The sequence below is a fragment of the Mus pahari genome, chromosome 21 (genome assembly GCF_900095145.1).
Source record: "Mus pahari chromosome 21, PAHARI_EIJ_v1.1, whole genome shotgun sequence".
Taxonomy (NCBI): Eukaryota; Metazoa; Chordata; class Mammalia; order Rodentia; family Muridae; genus Mus; species Mus pahari.
In genome coordinates, this window is record NC_034610.1 from 48231706 (window position 1) to 48248997 (window position 17292).

At 42.6% G+C, this 17292-nt stretch overlaps 1 protein-coding gene across 7 annotated transcripts in view; it reads left to right on the top strand.

The window, feature by feature from the left end:
* Nucleotides 1–17292, top strand: part of Epb41l2 (erythrocyte membrane protein band 4.1 like 2) — a 101201-nt gene that overhangs the window by 21654 nt on the left and 62255 nt on the right. For all 7 annotated transcript variants that reach the window (XM_029532819.1, XM_029532820.1, XM_029532822.1 and 4 more), the window contains exons 2-3: nucleotides 4778–5265; nucleotides 6086–6298. In XM_029532819.1, coding sequence (XP_029388679.1) covers nucleotides 4792–5265; nucleotides 6086–6298 — 687 coding nt within the window. In that variant the 5' untranslated portion in view covers nucleotides 4778–4791. The remainder of the gene's footprint in view (nucleotides 1–4777; nucleotides 5266–6085; nucleotides 6299–17292) is intronic.

Genomic DNA, 17292 nt, shown 5'->3' on the forward strand with positions numbered 1-17292 from the left:
CCTCCCTCCTCCCTCCTCCCTCATGGTTAGCATACTCTATAACAGTGAACTGTGTACATTAATCCTTGCAGCCATGTTGTTTGCCTGTTTTTACTACTCTTTCCTCGTCTTCATGTTCTTTATCTTCCCTTTCCCCCTTCCCCTTTGCTCTCCGTCTTTCTTCCTCTTTGCAGTTTTGTGTTTGTGAGATGCATCGCCTTCTGCTTTCTCAGTAGAATTAGGTAGCTCTGCCTCATCTTGGCTTGCTTTTCTCACGTACGCTGTTTCAGTGGAAGGTGGTGGTATTGGCAGGACCTCCCTTGGGCTGTGGGCAGTGGGCAGTGGGAGCGATGAAAGTGAGCAGTTGTGGGTGTTAGTCAGGCTCCGTACTCATCCCTTGTGCTGTCCTAGCATGGCAGACGAGTACTAATTCTGTTAGCTCTAGAGACAGCTAAATTAGAACTGTCCACACATTGTCAATAGATTTTTATATTCATTGCTATTTGTAGAACAGTTTTGTTTCTGTTTCTCAGAGTTGAACAAAAATCTCTTAGCTTGTTACCACTAGTTTTGAAGTTTAAAAATGCATATGTTCCCCCTTTGTTAATCTTGGCTCTTTGAATACTTCTTTATGTTTTGGTAGGAGAAATGGGTTGCTTCTGATCTTAGCACAGAAAGGGAGGCACTCCCCCCACAGCCCGACTTCCCCAGACCCTTACGATTTGGAGGAAGCACCTGGAGCAGCCATTGGCACAGACACTCGACATTTTCTCCAAAGTTGTGTGGCCGTCTGTTTTGTGTAGTACTGATGATTTAATAGCCTTTGTTTTAAACAGCAGATGGATAGTAGATGGTGTAAGCTAGTGTAGCAATAACACCTTGGTGTAAATGTGTTTAACCACGAGGACATAAAGAGTGTTTTTTTTTTTTTTAAATATAATTTTCTACTGAACATTATTGGTCTCTGTTGATAGTTTTCTGCTTGATTGCTTGTTCAATGATGCATGCTTTTTCTCCTGGAGCTGTCACAATAACAGACACTTTCATTGGCCCCAATTGGAGAATGCCAACATGGTGATTGTGTCAAACCACATGCTTATCTAGAGGGCTGGTTGTTCACGGCCTTGGTCTTTTGGTTGTTGATAAGGAGAAAAATCTTTACTTAGTATATTATATAACTATACTACTAATGGTGGAGTTGGGTCGTTCTAATTAAAGATTAATGAGCACTATATCATTTGAGAAAAATTAGTCTAGTTTTGTCTTTGCTTGTTAAACTTTGTTGCCTTGGGCATCTCTTGCTTGCTCAATGTTTTCCCTTGCTGATAAAATGAGGATATTGGACTAGATTTTGTTTTTGTTTTTGTTTTTTGAGACAGAGTTTCTCTGGTTAACCCTGGTTGTCCTGATTGTCACTCTGTAGCTAGCCTCAAATTCAGATATCAACCTGCCTCTGTCTCCTGAGTATTGGGATTAAAGTAGACTAGATACTTAGACTTCACAATGCCCCAAATAGTATTTACTAAATAGTGTTCCCCACCTTCTGAAGACAAGTCTAGATGCTCCTGCTATACATGAAAGAAAGAGCCCTGCCTTCAAGGACTTTAGTGGGAAATATAACCCCGATTTATGTTTCTGGAAGCACACCACGTGGCACTGGGTTTCCACTTTTCTGGGTGGGGCAGTTAGAGTCCCATCCACATCTGAAATGCTGAGTGTTACAAGCATGGTAATTATGGTGAGCGTGTATGCTATAATCATGTTCTCTTGATGGGAGTGATTTGTTTAAGAAATCATTTTACAAACACAGTGGTGTTGGGCTTGAGCTCTTTGAGCTGTTTTAAGGACATGGTTATTTACATAGAGTTACACCTACCTTCACTGTTGACTCTTCAGTAAGCTTTGTCCATTGTTTTCTGTCTTGTCCATAAGTTTGAATGAGTAATGTGAGTCAGCTCTGGGGTGTGTACAGAGGTCACTGATGCAGTGTGTGAGGCTCTGCCTGCTCCCCTTGTGCTCTGTATTTCCAAATTATCTGTTTGTAGTGTCTTCAACCTGGATTCTTTAGCTTTGGATCACACGGCCAAGCAACGACTTTCAAATATGATGTCATAATATGTTTTTTGTGGTGTAGAGCTACCTCTGGTGAGCACACATTTTATGCCATGTTCTACAATCATTTCCACAAACTGACATGGATCTTTTCTAAGGAATAAAGCAGGAGCTTTGTGATCCGTTCATGGATATTTTAAAGAACAGAAACTGCACACTGTTGGACACAGTGAGCTGTTAATGGTTGTCTTAGTTAGGGTTTCATTGCTGGGAAGAGACACCTGATCATGGCAACTCTTATAAAGGAAAACATTTCATTGAGGCTAGCTTAGTTTCTGAGGTTTATTTTATTTTTATCATGGCAAGAAGCATGGGGAAGACACAGGCAGGCGTGGTGCTGGAGAAGGAACTGAGAGTTCTTCATATAGATCCGCAGGTAGCAAGGAGAGACTTTGTGCTTCTCTGGACCTAGCTTGAGGAAGGAGACCTTAAGGCCTGCCTCCACAGCGACAAACCACCACCAAACTCACACCTCCTAATAGTGCCACACCAAAGTCACACCTCCTAATAGTGCCACACCAAAGTCACACCTCCTAATAGTGACACCACCAAAGCCACACCTCCTAATAGTGCCGCCCTCTATGGCCAAGCACCCCCAGCATTCACATACTCTTTGGTGGCTGTTCCCATTCAGGCCAGCACAGTGGCTTCTCCTGTGATTACAGTGTGCACAGCTATTGGTTCCTTAATATGACAGTGGTGGAAACTTCAGTTTTCTATTTCACTGCTTTCTTAAAATTTTGATCATGTCACCATCAGTTGATTGTTCCTCTGTCTCTTGTAGCCAGAGTACTTAGCTGCCCACTTACCTTGGTTAGCTTATACAAGCGTGGAATATTTTTCTTTTAAATTTACCTAGATATTTATTCATGTCTCAAGGTGTAATTTAGAAAGTATATGCTAGAAATCAACTTTGGTTTTATGTAACTAATGTATATAATAATCTTAAATATGTGTGTAAGAAGACATGTTTTCTGTGCATTATAGATCCGGTCATGGCTTCGTTCCTGTTGGTGGGTGCTTTGAATTGTAAATACCTGAGAGTGAGAAGTCGTGCGTGTGGTGGTTAAGTCCGTCCTTCTTTGTGGTACAGTCTTAGAAACAGTCTGCCCTCTGATCTTGCCATTCCATGCGTCTCTTCTGCATGTAGGCAGTAGTAAGGCTCTCTGCAGCGTCCTCCAACCCTCAACAAAGCTAGTTTCCTAGGTGGGATTGGTATTTCTGTGCTTGTCGCTCTGTGTCCCCATGACCACAGCTCCCAAGTGGTGTCCGCAGTGCGACTCTTCCAAAGCCTGTTTTCTCCACTGGCTAGGTAGACAGCCCCACACACCTGTCAGTCACAGGAAACGTAAAGTCAAGTTCTAGGTCTTGGTTAGACCAGTCTTCTGGCTACCCGGTTTCCATGGATAACTTCCTCAGCGTCCCATAACTTCCCTAGGTTCTTTTTCTCTCTTTCCATGGTCAGGATAGCTTGTGTCTTTCCCCACGAGATTCATTTCTTACTCTCTTCTTGATTGCTTTGGCCTTAATAACAAACCATGCCTGGATTTTTGCAACCATCTGCCAGCTGTCCTTCTGCTTCAGTCCCATTTTAGACCCTACAGTCAGGCTGGGCTGTTGAAACAAGAATCTTATCTCATTGGTACTTAAAGCCCCAGAGCTCTCTAAGCACCTCCTTTCAGCGTGTGCCCATGTGAGAACATGTATTACAGCTTTCTTCTTAGGTCTAAACAGCATTCTAGTATATTGATGGAGTATGTTTTAAAAGGGTCACGTGTGTGGTTTGTGACTCTGCTTTAAATCAATTGTACTTTAGTTTTTTGTTTTTGTTTTTGTTTTTAAACTGTTGATATTTGTACCCTTTAAGAAGCTAGCTGTGACATTACCCAGTTGCTAGGGTACCAGAACTCAGAACGCTATGGGAGAACTACCGTGAGGGAGCTTGAGCCTGCTCCACCTGCCTGCTGTCTGCTATGCTGGAGGAGTCCCTCTCTGCTTGTATAAAATTTAGGCTGCCAGTTATTTTAGATTGGATCAGCTTTGTTTCATTAGTTGTAATACACACACACACACACACACACACACAGAGAGAGAGAGAGAGAGAGAGAGAGAGAGAGAGAGAGAGAGAGAGAGGAGAGAGAGATTGGTAGAGGCTCAGAGTTCTGATTTTGGCTTTGATTTTTTTCAGAAGCTTCACTTTTCGAATAGTGCAGGTGAGTCAGGATATAACAGTGGGAAACAAAAAAATAGTACAATTTGTTTCAGTAAGGTTTTATTGCTATTAAGCACCGAGCATTTAAAAGTGGTTTTTCTAATTCTTGCTAATATTACTGACAGTGTTTCTTTAATAAAGAATAAAGGCCAGAGGTAAACGAGAACTATGAAGATTAGACTTTCTGTGTAGCTGTATAACTAGTTGGGATCAAATGACAGTAATTGCTCCCTGGAGTCTGCGTGACTGTGTTCCCGCTGTGCAGAGTATCCACCATTGTGATGTTGCTGGATTCTGAAGGTTCTAATAGAGCAAGTGGTCTTGAGTTGGCCTGTGCCTCCCTCCTCAGCAGCGCCCGTCCCGATTTCTCTGCTGTTCCTCTTCCCACCCTGCCTTGCCCTTTCCATCACCTCACCACCCGATTGAAAGTGGGAAAGTCTAAAATATTATCTTGTGGTTGTTATTTTGTTGCAGTGTAAGCTGTAACCATGACTACTGAAGTTGGCTCTGCATCTGAAGTGAAGAAGGGCTCTGACCAGGCTGGAGCAGACGCCCCCAAGGAGAAAGCTAAAGAAGCTGTAGAAAATGAGCAGACTCCAGTGTCTGAACCAGAGGAAGAAAAGGGTTCCCAGCCAGGTCCTACGGTTGAAAGGCAAAGCACTCCCCGCCTGCGGAAACGAGGGAAGGATCCGTCTGAGAACAGGGGCATCTCTCGATTCATACCCCCGTGGCTTAAGAAGCAGAGGTCTTACAATTTAGTAGTAGCCAAAGATGGAGGAGATAAAAAAGAGCCTACTCAAGATGATGTGGAAGACCAGATCTTAGACAAAGAGGAGTCCCTTCCTGAAGAAGAGAGTCGGGCCAAGGGCGATGCAGAAGAGATGGCTCAGAGGAAGCACCTGGAGGTCAAGGTGGAAGTCAGGGAGGAAAAACCAGCCTTGAGAAGCAGCGCTGAGACCCAGGTAGGTTGGAGAAGACCAGAGTGAGGGCATACGGAACAGGGGCTGCGGCAGGGAGGAGCGCACAGCACACAGGGAAAGGGGCAACTTCCCCTTCTGTATTGAGATACTACTTCAGCCTAGTGTGTCTGGAATACACAGCTTGGATTATTAAGCTTCAGTCTTCCCTGTGAGTCTAAAAACTATTCCCAAACAACCAAAATCAAATCAAAGAGCCACCACCACAGCAGGAAAACCCACTCAACCCTGTGTTAAGGCGCCTGCTTCTGAGAGGGTTGAGTGCCTTGCCAGGTCTCTCGCCTCTTCTGTGACGTTGATACCCTTTAATTCACCTTTACCTTATTCAAGTAATTAGTGGTCTCCGTCTCCATCTCCGTCTCTGTCTCCCCCTCCCCTCCCCCTCCTCCTCCCTCTCCCTTTCCCTCTGTGTGTGTGGTTTGCTTGTGTAAGTCTAGGTTTTCTTGTGGTTTAAGATTTTTAGAAACTTTGTTATTTCAATGCTATTAAAGTATAGCTGCTAGAACAGCTTCTTTCATTCAATGCTTACATCACTAACCTGGAAAAAATAATGGGTAATAAAAATGATACAAGAAAGGGTAAAAAGTTTAAAACCCTTAAGCTTAAAGCTGTTAAACTGAAAATCATATTTCTCATAGAGATTCTTCTTGAGGCTGCGGGTGTGGCTGGAGCACTTGCTACTATGGTCATAACCGGGATAAGTTACCAGGCTGCTTAGAAAAGTGGGGTTTGATCGTTTTTTCTTGTTAATGTTATCTTTACAAGTTGGCTAACTTTAATGTGGACTCACTTTTTGTTCTGGAAGCCTGCTGAAGGACCGAGGAAGGAGAAGGAGGAAACGATACAAGACACACAGGAAGAGAAACTGGAAGGAGGTGCAGCCAAAAGAGAGACGAAGGAAGTACAGACAAGCGAGCTGAAGGCAGAGGCGGCCTCTCAGAAAGCTACCAAGAAGACCAAGACTGTCCTGGCCAAAGTGACCCTTCTAGATGGCACGGAATACAGCTGTGCCCTCGAGGTGAGGCAGGGATGGAGCAGAGTCCTCCTCATGACGGAATAAACGCAGCCTGCTGTCCCGATGGCCCAACCGCTCTGCGCCCCTTTTCACCAGGTTCCTACAGGCCAGGTTGTCCTAATTGTGCTTTTACAGCACTAACTGCACGCAGAGAGAGCACCATTGTCCCCATGTCACACAGCACCTCTGACTCCGGGTTAAGCAGGGGCGATGCTCTGCCAGGGCCATTCAGTCTCCTGTGGTTTGTGTCTGGTCTGGAAGATCCGCTTTGATACCTCCTCTGTAGGGTATCTTACATGGGAAATGGTAGCTTTAAGTTGACTTTTAGAGTGATGAGATTTCAGCAGTTAAACTCCTAAGAAAGAGAATGATGTACACCTAGGTCATTGGTTTTGTTTCGTTTAGTAAAATGATGCCTGTGCTTTGTAAGAGGTGCAATTTCCAGCACTGAAGTTGAGAGGCCCAGGTGGTGCCTTAGAGCACCCAGCTCAGGGCTTTCTGTCACCTCAGTTCTTCACAGTGACATTTTTCACCTGACATGCATTAATAGTTACTGTCCTCTGAACTGTGTTGAAGTTCTTTGAATGGCTCTTCATGTTTCATGTAAGACTCCATTCTTCGTTCACAGTGGGAAGGTAAAGGCTTAGACTCAGTAACTGCCAGGTGGTGGCAGAGCCAGGTGGCAGCTTGGCACTAGAGCTCGTGAGCATGTCCTCGGAATTACAGCCATCCCGCCAGTGATCTGACTAAAAATTAGCCAAATTCCTGACGTTCTTTCCCCCCCCCCCCCTTCATTTTGGTTTCTGGTTTCTCTGCAAGTGGCCCTGGCTGTCCAGGAACTTGATCTGTAGATCAGCCTGGCCTTGAACCCACAGAGATCTGCTTGCCTCTGTCTGCCAAGTGAGTGCTGGGATAAAAGGCACGTGCCATCTCCTGTGGTATTCATATTTAACAGCTTGCTAAAACACCTGTGGCTATCTAGTAGAACAATGCTTTTATTATGTTTGAATATATTCTATTGCCAGGCAAGGATACTCAGGGAGCACTTATAATTGATTTTATTATCTTTTTATAAATCCTCTAGACCTTCTACCCATGCATATATAATAGTTCTGGCATTGAGCCATTTCAAAACTAGAGTAACAAAGAATTAAGAATCCTTATCTTAGTTGGTACTTGGTGTTATAACAAAATACTTTAGAAGAGGTAATTTTTAAAGAATAGAGTCCAGTGATTTTCAGTCTGTGGGTCCAGACCCCTTTGGGGTTCACATATCATGCATATCAGATATTTATATTACAATTCACAACACTAGCAAAAGTAGAAATGAAAATGATACATTTCATAATTAATACATTTAATACAACATGAGGATCTGTATTAAAGGAGAAGGTTGAGAACTCCTGGAATAGACTGAAACATTCGTGGTCAAGGTATCCGTGGATCCGTGTGTGAGGAGGGACTGCCTTCTGTTTCCATGGCCCTTTCTGCTGACTCCTCATGTCAGGGGCAGAGACGGCTAGCAGCCCCTTTATTGTCTGAGAGCGCTAGGATCGGTCAGGAAGATGGGGTCCTCTTGACTTGTTAGGAGGCTCCACCTCCTAATACACGGTTAAGCCCATGGCCAACAGACAAGAGTCCACTTTCTCCGTACCTATTCAGTGTCACGCTTGAAGTCTTAGCAGGAGCAGTGGGACAACTGAAAGACTAGACACAGGTCGGAAAGGAAGCAGTCAAAGCATCTTTATTTGCGATGCTATGATTGCATCCATAAAGGAGACTCTATAGCAGATGAGCACCTTCATCACAGTATTAGGATACAGAGTCAATGCCAGGACTACTCCTTTTCTTTTTTCTTACTTATATTTTTGTTGCATGTTTACTGTGTTATTTTCCTTCCAAAACCAACAACTGAGTTTTGTTTACTGATTATTTTTTACTTTGTAATATTTCTCCCTTTGCTTACCAGCCCATTCATGTGTTTTCTGATTTTTTTGCGTTTAATACTTAGAAATACTGCTTTTCCATCTCTTCATTTCACCTTCTAGTATTTGCCATAGCATTACAGTTTATTTTGACTTTGGAATTTATACATTTGATTTAGGATTTTCAGTGTGTGAGTATACACATGGGTGTGCTGTGGAGAATTTCCCTTTTTTTTCAGAATCCAATTTTTTTTGTTGCATTGTGCTCAGAATGTGGTCTAAAGTAGAGATTCTGTTGTGTTTAGGACCTCAACATCAGGATATCTAGTCAGCATAGTTCTCGTAGCGTTTCATAAGCATGCATTCTTTTCTTTATACAGAGTTTTGGATTTGTCCTTGATCCAATTAATTATGTCTGTTTTGTGTCTGTATTGTTTAACTGCATTGGCTATTGATTTCTAAGTGTTAAAATGGCTGTATTCATTTCATGATTTGCCTTAGTATTCCTGTAAATTTATATTTTCTAAAATTCCCCCCCCCTCCTCTTTTGAGGCAGGGTTTCTCTGTAGCCCTGGCTGTCCTGGAACTCACTCTGTAGACCAGGTTGGCCTCAAGCTCAGAAATCCGCCTGCCTCTGCCTCCCAAGTGCTGGGATTAAAGGTGTGTGCCACCATGTCCGGCTATTTCTAAAATCTTTGGCTGGATTATTAACTTTAGAATTACATATTGTTGGCGGTTTCCCTGATTGTTGTGTTATACCTTAAGTCAATTTACTAGATACTAATATTACTACTATAGTAACATTTTGATTAGGAATTGCCTGCTTCACCTTCTGCCATCTCTTTTAAAATTGAAATGACTTGTTTTTAAATTCATCCTTTAACTAGTAAATTTACAGAGGTTTTCTCACAGCCCAGCTGCCTGTGATGGTATTCTACTGTCTGAGTTTGGGGTATCTCTTTGTTTACTTGCTTCCCACTTTCATTGTTCCTCTTTGAGAATTGTCTGTATTCTGTAGACACACTGATTTGAAGTTTGCTCCTACTCTGCTTGTGTTAATGTGTGCTTACTAGATCTCCGATCTAATTTTAGAATGCTACAAAGTAAGAGTGTAGCTAGTCTTCTATGATTGATTCTGTTGCTTGCAGAGAATCAGTTTGTTGTGTTCCCCAAAGCAGACTTGGATAGTACCCAGGGCTAAAAGCTGCAACGTAGTCCTTTAGTTTATCAAGAATTAAGCTTATTATAAGAGTCTCGTAATTTTATGAGAGTATGCATTCATATTCTCTTTTTCTTTAATATGGGGTTGTTTAACGTGCTACTTTAAGAAGAAACTTCTGAAGACAGTAGTTGGTAAATCAATATTATAGCACTGTGTTGAGTCAATGTCTTGTTATTTTTAGGCACAAAGCAAAACAAAATTTGGTACCCTCCACCTAGTAGGTGCTGGCGTAGTGCAGAAGCCACGCGCTGTATCTCCCGTTGTAATGAATGTCTCTTTCATCTAAATTTTCTTCTCACTGTGGTTGCTTGGTAACATTAGTTTGGATCTCTGGCTTCTCAGACCTGCTACATGTGCTCTTCAGGAGTAGAGTGCAGAGGTTGTGAGCCATGGCTGGGTGCTCTCATGCTTCCTGTCCAGTGCCGGCTTAAACTCCTGGGGGATGTGCTCCTGCCGTCTGTCTGTACTTCTGCAGATCGACACCGGAAATTAGTGTCTGAGTACTAGCTGAGGAAGTATGTGTTGGAAACTAGCTATTAATGCCTTTTTGAGCAGTTGAGAAAGGCACATACAGTGTAAGGCACTTAGGGGTTTTTTTTTGTGGCTTGGGAGAACTGTCAGTCAGTGATGTATTTCTCATTGTTTTCCATTTCTGTATGTGCCGTGCCTGTGGTGGCTCTCCACTTCTGTATGTGCTATGTCTGATTTTCAGTTGTTCTTAGGTTCTATAGGACATACCAGTGAGGAGGACCTGATCATTTCTCACCCACACTAGGAAACCACTGGGTAACTGGCACCAGCCAGGAGAGGCGCTATACTCCTTTAATCCCAGCACTCTGGGAGACAGAGGCAGAGGCAGGACTGCTCTACAGAGTGAGTTTCAGCATAGCCAGGGCTATACAGACAAACTCCGTCTTGATAAGCAGAAACAAATAAAAGAAAATTGACTGCTGTAGGAAGTCTACATAGAATGTCTAGTCACAGGGTCTTCACTGAATAGCGAGGATTTGGAAGACCTCAAGTGCCAGTATAAGATTAAAACTGACCCCTAGAGCAAAGGGGCCAGGAATAATGGGGCTGAAAAGACCGAGATGCCAGTTAAAATTCAGAAACTGTTGGCTGTGTTGTCGCAGTAGCTGAGCCGTAGGGTGTTGACAGTTCTCTGCACTGGTTAGCATACGCATGGAGGGTCCACGTCACGGAGGTGACGGCTTTATGTGATTCGTCAGTTTGTCAAGCTGCTCTTTGCATTGCCTATCAGTGTTTTGTCAGCCAAGGGTCTATCTTTGACTCTCTGATGTAGTAGTGAATGGCTTTAATGTTAGGAAACAATTCTGTAAGATTGTTTTGTCCTATCTAACCATCATCTCGCCTACTTAGGTCACTCGACAGAATTAACATTCAGGATATGTGTAATGTACTCGTATACATATTATATTATAACATATTATATTATGTTTACTGCTTTGTGAATATATGTAATATGTTCATTTCTGTATACCCATCTATGTGTGTAGAGGAAGAATGGATATTGACAAGAACATATTTGACATGGGCTTAACTAAGTTATCAAGGATGGCCTCGAACTCCTGAGCTGAGAAAGTTCTCCTCCCTCAGCCTCCTCCAGGATCTGGGACAGTCGAATACATGGGACTTCCCTTACTGGTTTGTTTTTGGGGTTTTTTTAAGGGGGGTGGGTGTAGTTCCTATTTCAAAATTCTTTTTCTCTCAGGAACCCCCTGAAACCTGTTTATTTTGCTCTAGAGCCCCAGGATAAAGACAGCTGCCAAATAAACTGGGTTCAAACACTTTTGTCACCTTCGAAGTTGGTGTTCTTTTGAGAAAGGAGCGGCAGGTTAAAATTAACACATTAAAGAATGTCACACACGTTTGCCAGAGTCCCAGAAGGTGGAAATGACAAGCAAAGATTGGACACAGAGCACTAGACACCTTTAGTTTAAGCTCAGAGGACCCTGTGGAAATGGTGTGACAGTGTGCGCTCAGCTGTGTGCTCTCTGCTTAGGAAATGGTGTGACAGTGTGCGCTCAGTGCTCCCTGGCTTAGGAAATGGTATGACAGTGTGCGCTCAGTGCTCCCTGGCTTAGGAAATGGTGTGACAGTGTGCGCTCAGCTGTGTGCTCCCTGGCTTAGGAATTGGTGTGACAGTGTGCTCAGCTGTGTGCTCTCTGCTTAGGAAATGGTGTGACAGTGTGTGCTCAGTGCTCCCTGGCTTAGGAAATGGTGTGACTGTGCGCTCAGCTGTGTGCTCTCTGCTTAGGAAGTGATAGTTCACTGTGACTTTATGCTTTTCCTTTTATCCAAAGCCTACTATATCTTTATGCATTTGTTTCAGATTGTTAAATTCCTTTTCATTATTGTCCATGAAAATTGCTATTTATATCTTACTCTAAAATATTGTTTGATAAATTGAATTGCACACATATTTTAAAGCTTACTTTCAAGGATTATTATTTTTACTATTACTTTTGAGAAAAAAATTTCAAAATGTATCTAGCCCTGGATGGCCTAGAACTCTCTGTGTAGTCCAGCTCATAGAGATCTCTCTGCCTCTGCCGCCTGAGTGATGAGATTAAAGGTGTGCACCACCATAGACAATGAGGAGTACTGTATTTTTAAATGAAGGCCATATCAACTTTCATCCCATTCTGTTATTTAAGTGATATGTGACAACCTAATTTGGTACCAGAACTTAAGTTGTGCAGAATTTTGGGGTCTTCTGGATTTTGCATGCTGGCTCCAGACACTTGGCTGTAGGAGTCTTTATGATGCTGCAGCAGAAGTCATTTACCTACAAGGTGTGCTAAAACAGCAGGGCTCTTTCCTGTAAGGAACAATCCAGGAGGGTTTATTTGAAGTCGTGGGGGATAGCAGGAAGTTTATGTTTACTTTTCTATTGACTCTTCCTATGTCTTGGGCAAGTGACTTCCTGCCTTTTCTTCTGTTCTCAGATTCAGTAAGAATGAAAACATTTGCTTCCTATCTTTCTAGGATTGAGCTGGATTTTCTCGAGCTTGTACATCTGTGTGCAGTTTTGAAAGTTGGAGTGAGTCTGGACGTGGGGAGGCTTGAGAAGTGCGAGTACGTGTGCACCCTGAGTAAAAGCTCACATTTTCCTCTGGCATGTGTGCATTTTCCCACGTGTTAATTTTGTCTGTGAATTGAAGGCATTGTTTTAGCCCACACAGAAATGTCACAACCATTCGTCCTGATCAATGAATAAGGCAGTCAGAAAACAGGCTGTCAGCAGAGAACAGAGCGCAGCGAGCTCTGCAGTTCTTCTCTGGACTAATTCTGACATCCAGAAACCCAGTTCGCTGCCCTTGCCTTTGGGTGTGCTCTGTCTTCGTGTCTACTTCTGCCGGCCAGGCTTGTTTTCAAGCTACAGTTGTGACCTTTAAGTTATCTGCATACTCTAGATCATACTTCTAGAGCTTAGTGGATCTAGAAGTTGTGATACTCTAAAAATCCCACATAGATGGGTACGTGTGTGCATGTGCGTGTGTATTTGGAACTGGGAATAATTTATGTGCAAATTTAAGATTACAGTGACTAGCGTCTCTGACCGGCTCTCCATTTATTCCTTAGGTTATAAAAAAGGTTTAAAGTTGTAATTGTGTTGAAGGACTTGATTTTTTAAAAAGTGGCAAAGGGTGTCATGACATGGAAGTGGTAGATGCTTTTGGTTTCACTTGAAAAATTCAAAGAACCTACATTTGTGGCAGCTGGCTGGACTCTTATTTAAGCCACAAATTGCTGGTCTCTAGGGACGGTTAAGTGTGACCCCAGGCTATCTTCCCTCCCCTGTTCGTACAAAACGACCGACCTTAACGTCCTGAGTTGTCTGCTCGCCTGTGAAGTTTCTGGTCATATGATCTCTCCTTGTGTTCCTCAGCTACATGATTCTTCTCTGGTCTGTAGCATCTGATTCATATCCAGCTCACATGCTGTTAGTGTGTTCAGTCATCATACAATGACACGTGAAGGAGTCTTTGTTGTTGAACAGCGGCTAAGTTCTTGTTGGATTTTCTTTAATACTTTTATTGCTTCTTTACCTAAAACTTTACTTTCTCCCCGCAGAGCATTCATGTAAGACTTTGCCTAAGTTACTTCTCCTAAAGAGTAATTATTCCCATTTACTTTCTTGTACAGAAACAGGGCTTTTCTCTGTAGCTCTGGATGTCTTGGAACCTGCTCTGGCTCTGTGGACTTTTGCTGGAGTGATGGGATTAAAGGTGTGTACACCATGTCCTGCTACTTTGTACACTTCTTATTCTTTTTTTCCTAAGATATCTTGATAGCATTTGTGTTACTCATTTCATCTTTCCTCTGATCCTTACTGCACTGACTTGTAGAAATTCTTCCAGGCCTTAGTGAGTGAAAACAATTCATTATATTTCTGCAGAAGGTTGCCCAGGCCCAGGGGTAAGAACATTCTACATAAGAGACCCCTCAGGAGTTGGCAGGCGGCAGGGACTATGAGAGTTCCTGGCTTTTCTTGAAGTAGTAAATCTCTGACTGGGTTGAGCTTGAAAAGGTGAATCAGCAATGCCTTATTCCAAAGTCTTTTCTTTAATAATGCTTCCTCTTGGAAGGATGGGTTTGAATTTTGAGTAGTCATCAAGTCTCTAATATTCTTTCCACTTTTGGTTTGAAAATGCCAGGATTGTTTTTCTGACAAATCAGTGGCGTTTTTGAAAGCAGTGAACTTGCCATTTGAGAGTAACTCAAAGTGTGAGTGATCATCTTTGTCCCTTTCTTCTAGAGAGCCTTTCTCCCGGGCACTGTGGAGTCTGTGGTAGCTTTGCCTGTGCCCGCCCGCCTACTGGTAGTGAATGACGACAAGAAATATGAAAGGAGGATAGGACTGTTCCTGGGGGAGAGGTTTATTGTAGCTCTGAAGGAGAGCTTAGCCAGAGGCAGAGATATCGGGGACAGTCCAGAGTGAGCCTGACCCTGAGCCTGGCCAGGGTCAGGGGAGCAAGGGTGGACAGAAGGGCCGAGTTACCAAAGCAGCTGGGTTTTATAGGGAGGGAGCCCAACCTCTGGGCTGGAGAGTTCAGGGCAGACTTGGGGTTGCCAGCCATACCTTTTAACTAACTGGTGGGACTGAGGGATTCTGGGAGAAACTGGCAGCTCAGTTAGCCATTTGTCTTGGGTTTGAGACATAGTTGGTAGCCGTTTCTTTGGGCTGCTTTTCTCTTTAAATAGTGAAATGTTGTTTAAGTTATGGTGGGAAAGTTCAGAATACAATTGGCAAAAGTCTACATAGGCATAGTTTTCTCATCTCTAAATATGGAGGGAATTGAAAAACTTCAAATTAATTGAACGGAGACTACCAAACACCAACAAAAAAAATGCCAGATTTTCGTCAGGATTTATCAGGTGAAGTGGTGTGGTGCCATCTTTCATGAAACAACAGAATGCTTTAGGAAGACTTGCTTCCTCTTCACTTATATAGAAGGAAAGATATATTAAAATAGCTTAGAATTTAAGACTCTACTAACACAGACACCACATGCCATATACTGTCAGCTTCTGTCCGCTGGCTTTATGGGGCCAGTGTTGCCATTTTTGAACTAAACATGCTTCCTTGGGTGGCTTTAACTAGGACTAGTCCAATTGCTCAACGCCACCAAATACATTACTACTAAGTAATATATCATCAATAATGTGAGTTCTTCACTGTTTAATCTTATTGAGAGGTACATTACCATCCGCGGGAGAGGCTGCAGAGAAGGAGTGGACACCCCAGCTCCTGCCCTTTGAGGCTGCTTTCTGAAGTTTGGGTGGTGTGAACGTCATTGTCTCCTGGTGGCTGTGCGTAGGGCAGTGGTGCTATATATGCCTCGCCACTAAACTAGCTATATAGCTTGTCTAAAGATCAGAGCTAAGTGAATGTTTTCAGTTCTAAATCTTTATGTAACAAATTTTCTATAATTTGTTTTATCACAGGATTAAAAGAAACTTGTGGAGTCTTACCTTAAATGTAACACATATAAATGTTAGGTTTTAAAAATTCTTTTAAGAATTTTAACTAGTTCTAGCAGTCTTACAACTTCTATTTTGACACTGTTGATAGTTTTCTTAGAGATGATTTTATAAGTGTTGATTTTCTTTCTTTTTTTATACATTTCTAGATAATTATATTATTTTGCATGCTTATTTAATTGGCTAGAATGGAAGTTTTTTAATTTTTTATTATTATTATTTTTGCTATTCTGTTTAAAATATTTTTTTTTCTTGCAAATCTGGTTGTTACTGGTTGTGGTTGGTTCTCAGAAACTCCACAAATACCCAGAGCCACACAACATAAATTCTTTTCTGTAAAATAGCCTAGTATTTTTTGTATGTATATCCTCCTGTATACTTGAACTTACTGCTAGATCACTTAGAGTTTATAACACTGTTGCTATAGTGTAAGTAGATATTAACTTGTATCGCTTTGAGAATGAGGACAAAGGAAAATGTCTGTGTGTGTTCAGTCAGTTGTCCTTTTTTTCCCCCTTCAAATTAGGAATTTCTGTAGGTGTCTTCAACTGGGAGGAATTTTTTGAGTTCTTGAAATAACCTTTTCAATTTTTAAAATTTTTATCAATGATTAGAGAAACATAAATGACTTATTTACTGGTAGAATTATGTTTTGGACATATTAAATAAAAAAAGGTCATTGGCTCAGTTTCCTTTTGCTAGAAGTTGAATGAACTTTAGAAACAGATATGGGACAGGTGACTGACTCCAGGTGACTCGCTGGCAGGAAAAGAACTGACAGTCATGCCCTCGGGCTGAGGCCCCTTCCTCCTCTGTTACAGTTTTAGCTGACTTCCTCGGCCCCACCACAGTGAATGGGTTCTGTTGGCTCTGTGCACACCGTTGTTCTTTGGCCTTTTATATTTGCACAGTGTAGTTCTGAGCGAGTGTAGAATGCATAGCTCTGGGGAGTAATGTATGGATTGCATTGTGTGATTCCCGTCACTGCCTTCTTGGCACACAATAAGGGCACTGTGAGGGCCCTACATGGAGACAGTGATGGTGTTTTAGAAACTGCCGTGGTGTGTGGCACCCTCTGCAATATGCTGGGTAAGCAGTTGCCCAGATTCCTCCAAGTTGAGGGGCCTCCAGAAATGTTCTGTTTTGGCTCCAGTTGCGAATGCCACAAATAACAGAGCAGACCCAGAGCCCGAGCTGAGGCTCACATCTCAGACTGCCTTCCGTTAGCTGGGGGCTGCTGGTTGGTTGGTTGGTTTGTTCATTCGTTTGTTTAAAGAGAAATTTCTCATAAGCTAGTCTGCTAGTCCTTGAGTAAAATATTTTTTCTTTATCTCCTTTGCATGTCCCTAATATATTACGTAGCTTCTACACAAAACAAAGAAAACCAAAAAAGATCTGGGCTGGTGAAAGTTTCAGCCCATATAGTGTCAGCATAAAGACCTGGAGTGACTCCCTAGCGTCCACTCAGAAAGCCCCGTGAGGCAGGCAGGAGACCTGCTACAGCTGGGCAAACAGGCAGAGGACCCCTTGGACTTGCTAACAGAAGTTTATTTGAACCCAGTGAGCTTTGGAGTCTGAGACCTCATCTCCAGAACTGAGGATGAGGAAGACCGCACACACATGCATGTATACCCCTTGCCGTATGGGCACATATGTGTGAACTTACACAGATCAGCCCTGCATACAGACACATAAAATGTCTGTCCATGCCTGGAGAGTTAGAGCAGTCGCCCCACTGCACCTTTCTTTTCCCTGGTTCTGCAATGCTGAGATGCAAGTTGGGTTATCGAGTGGCACATGGGGGAATGTAAACTGTTGAACTTGTTGAAATTTGATACAAA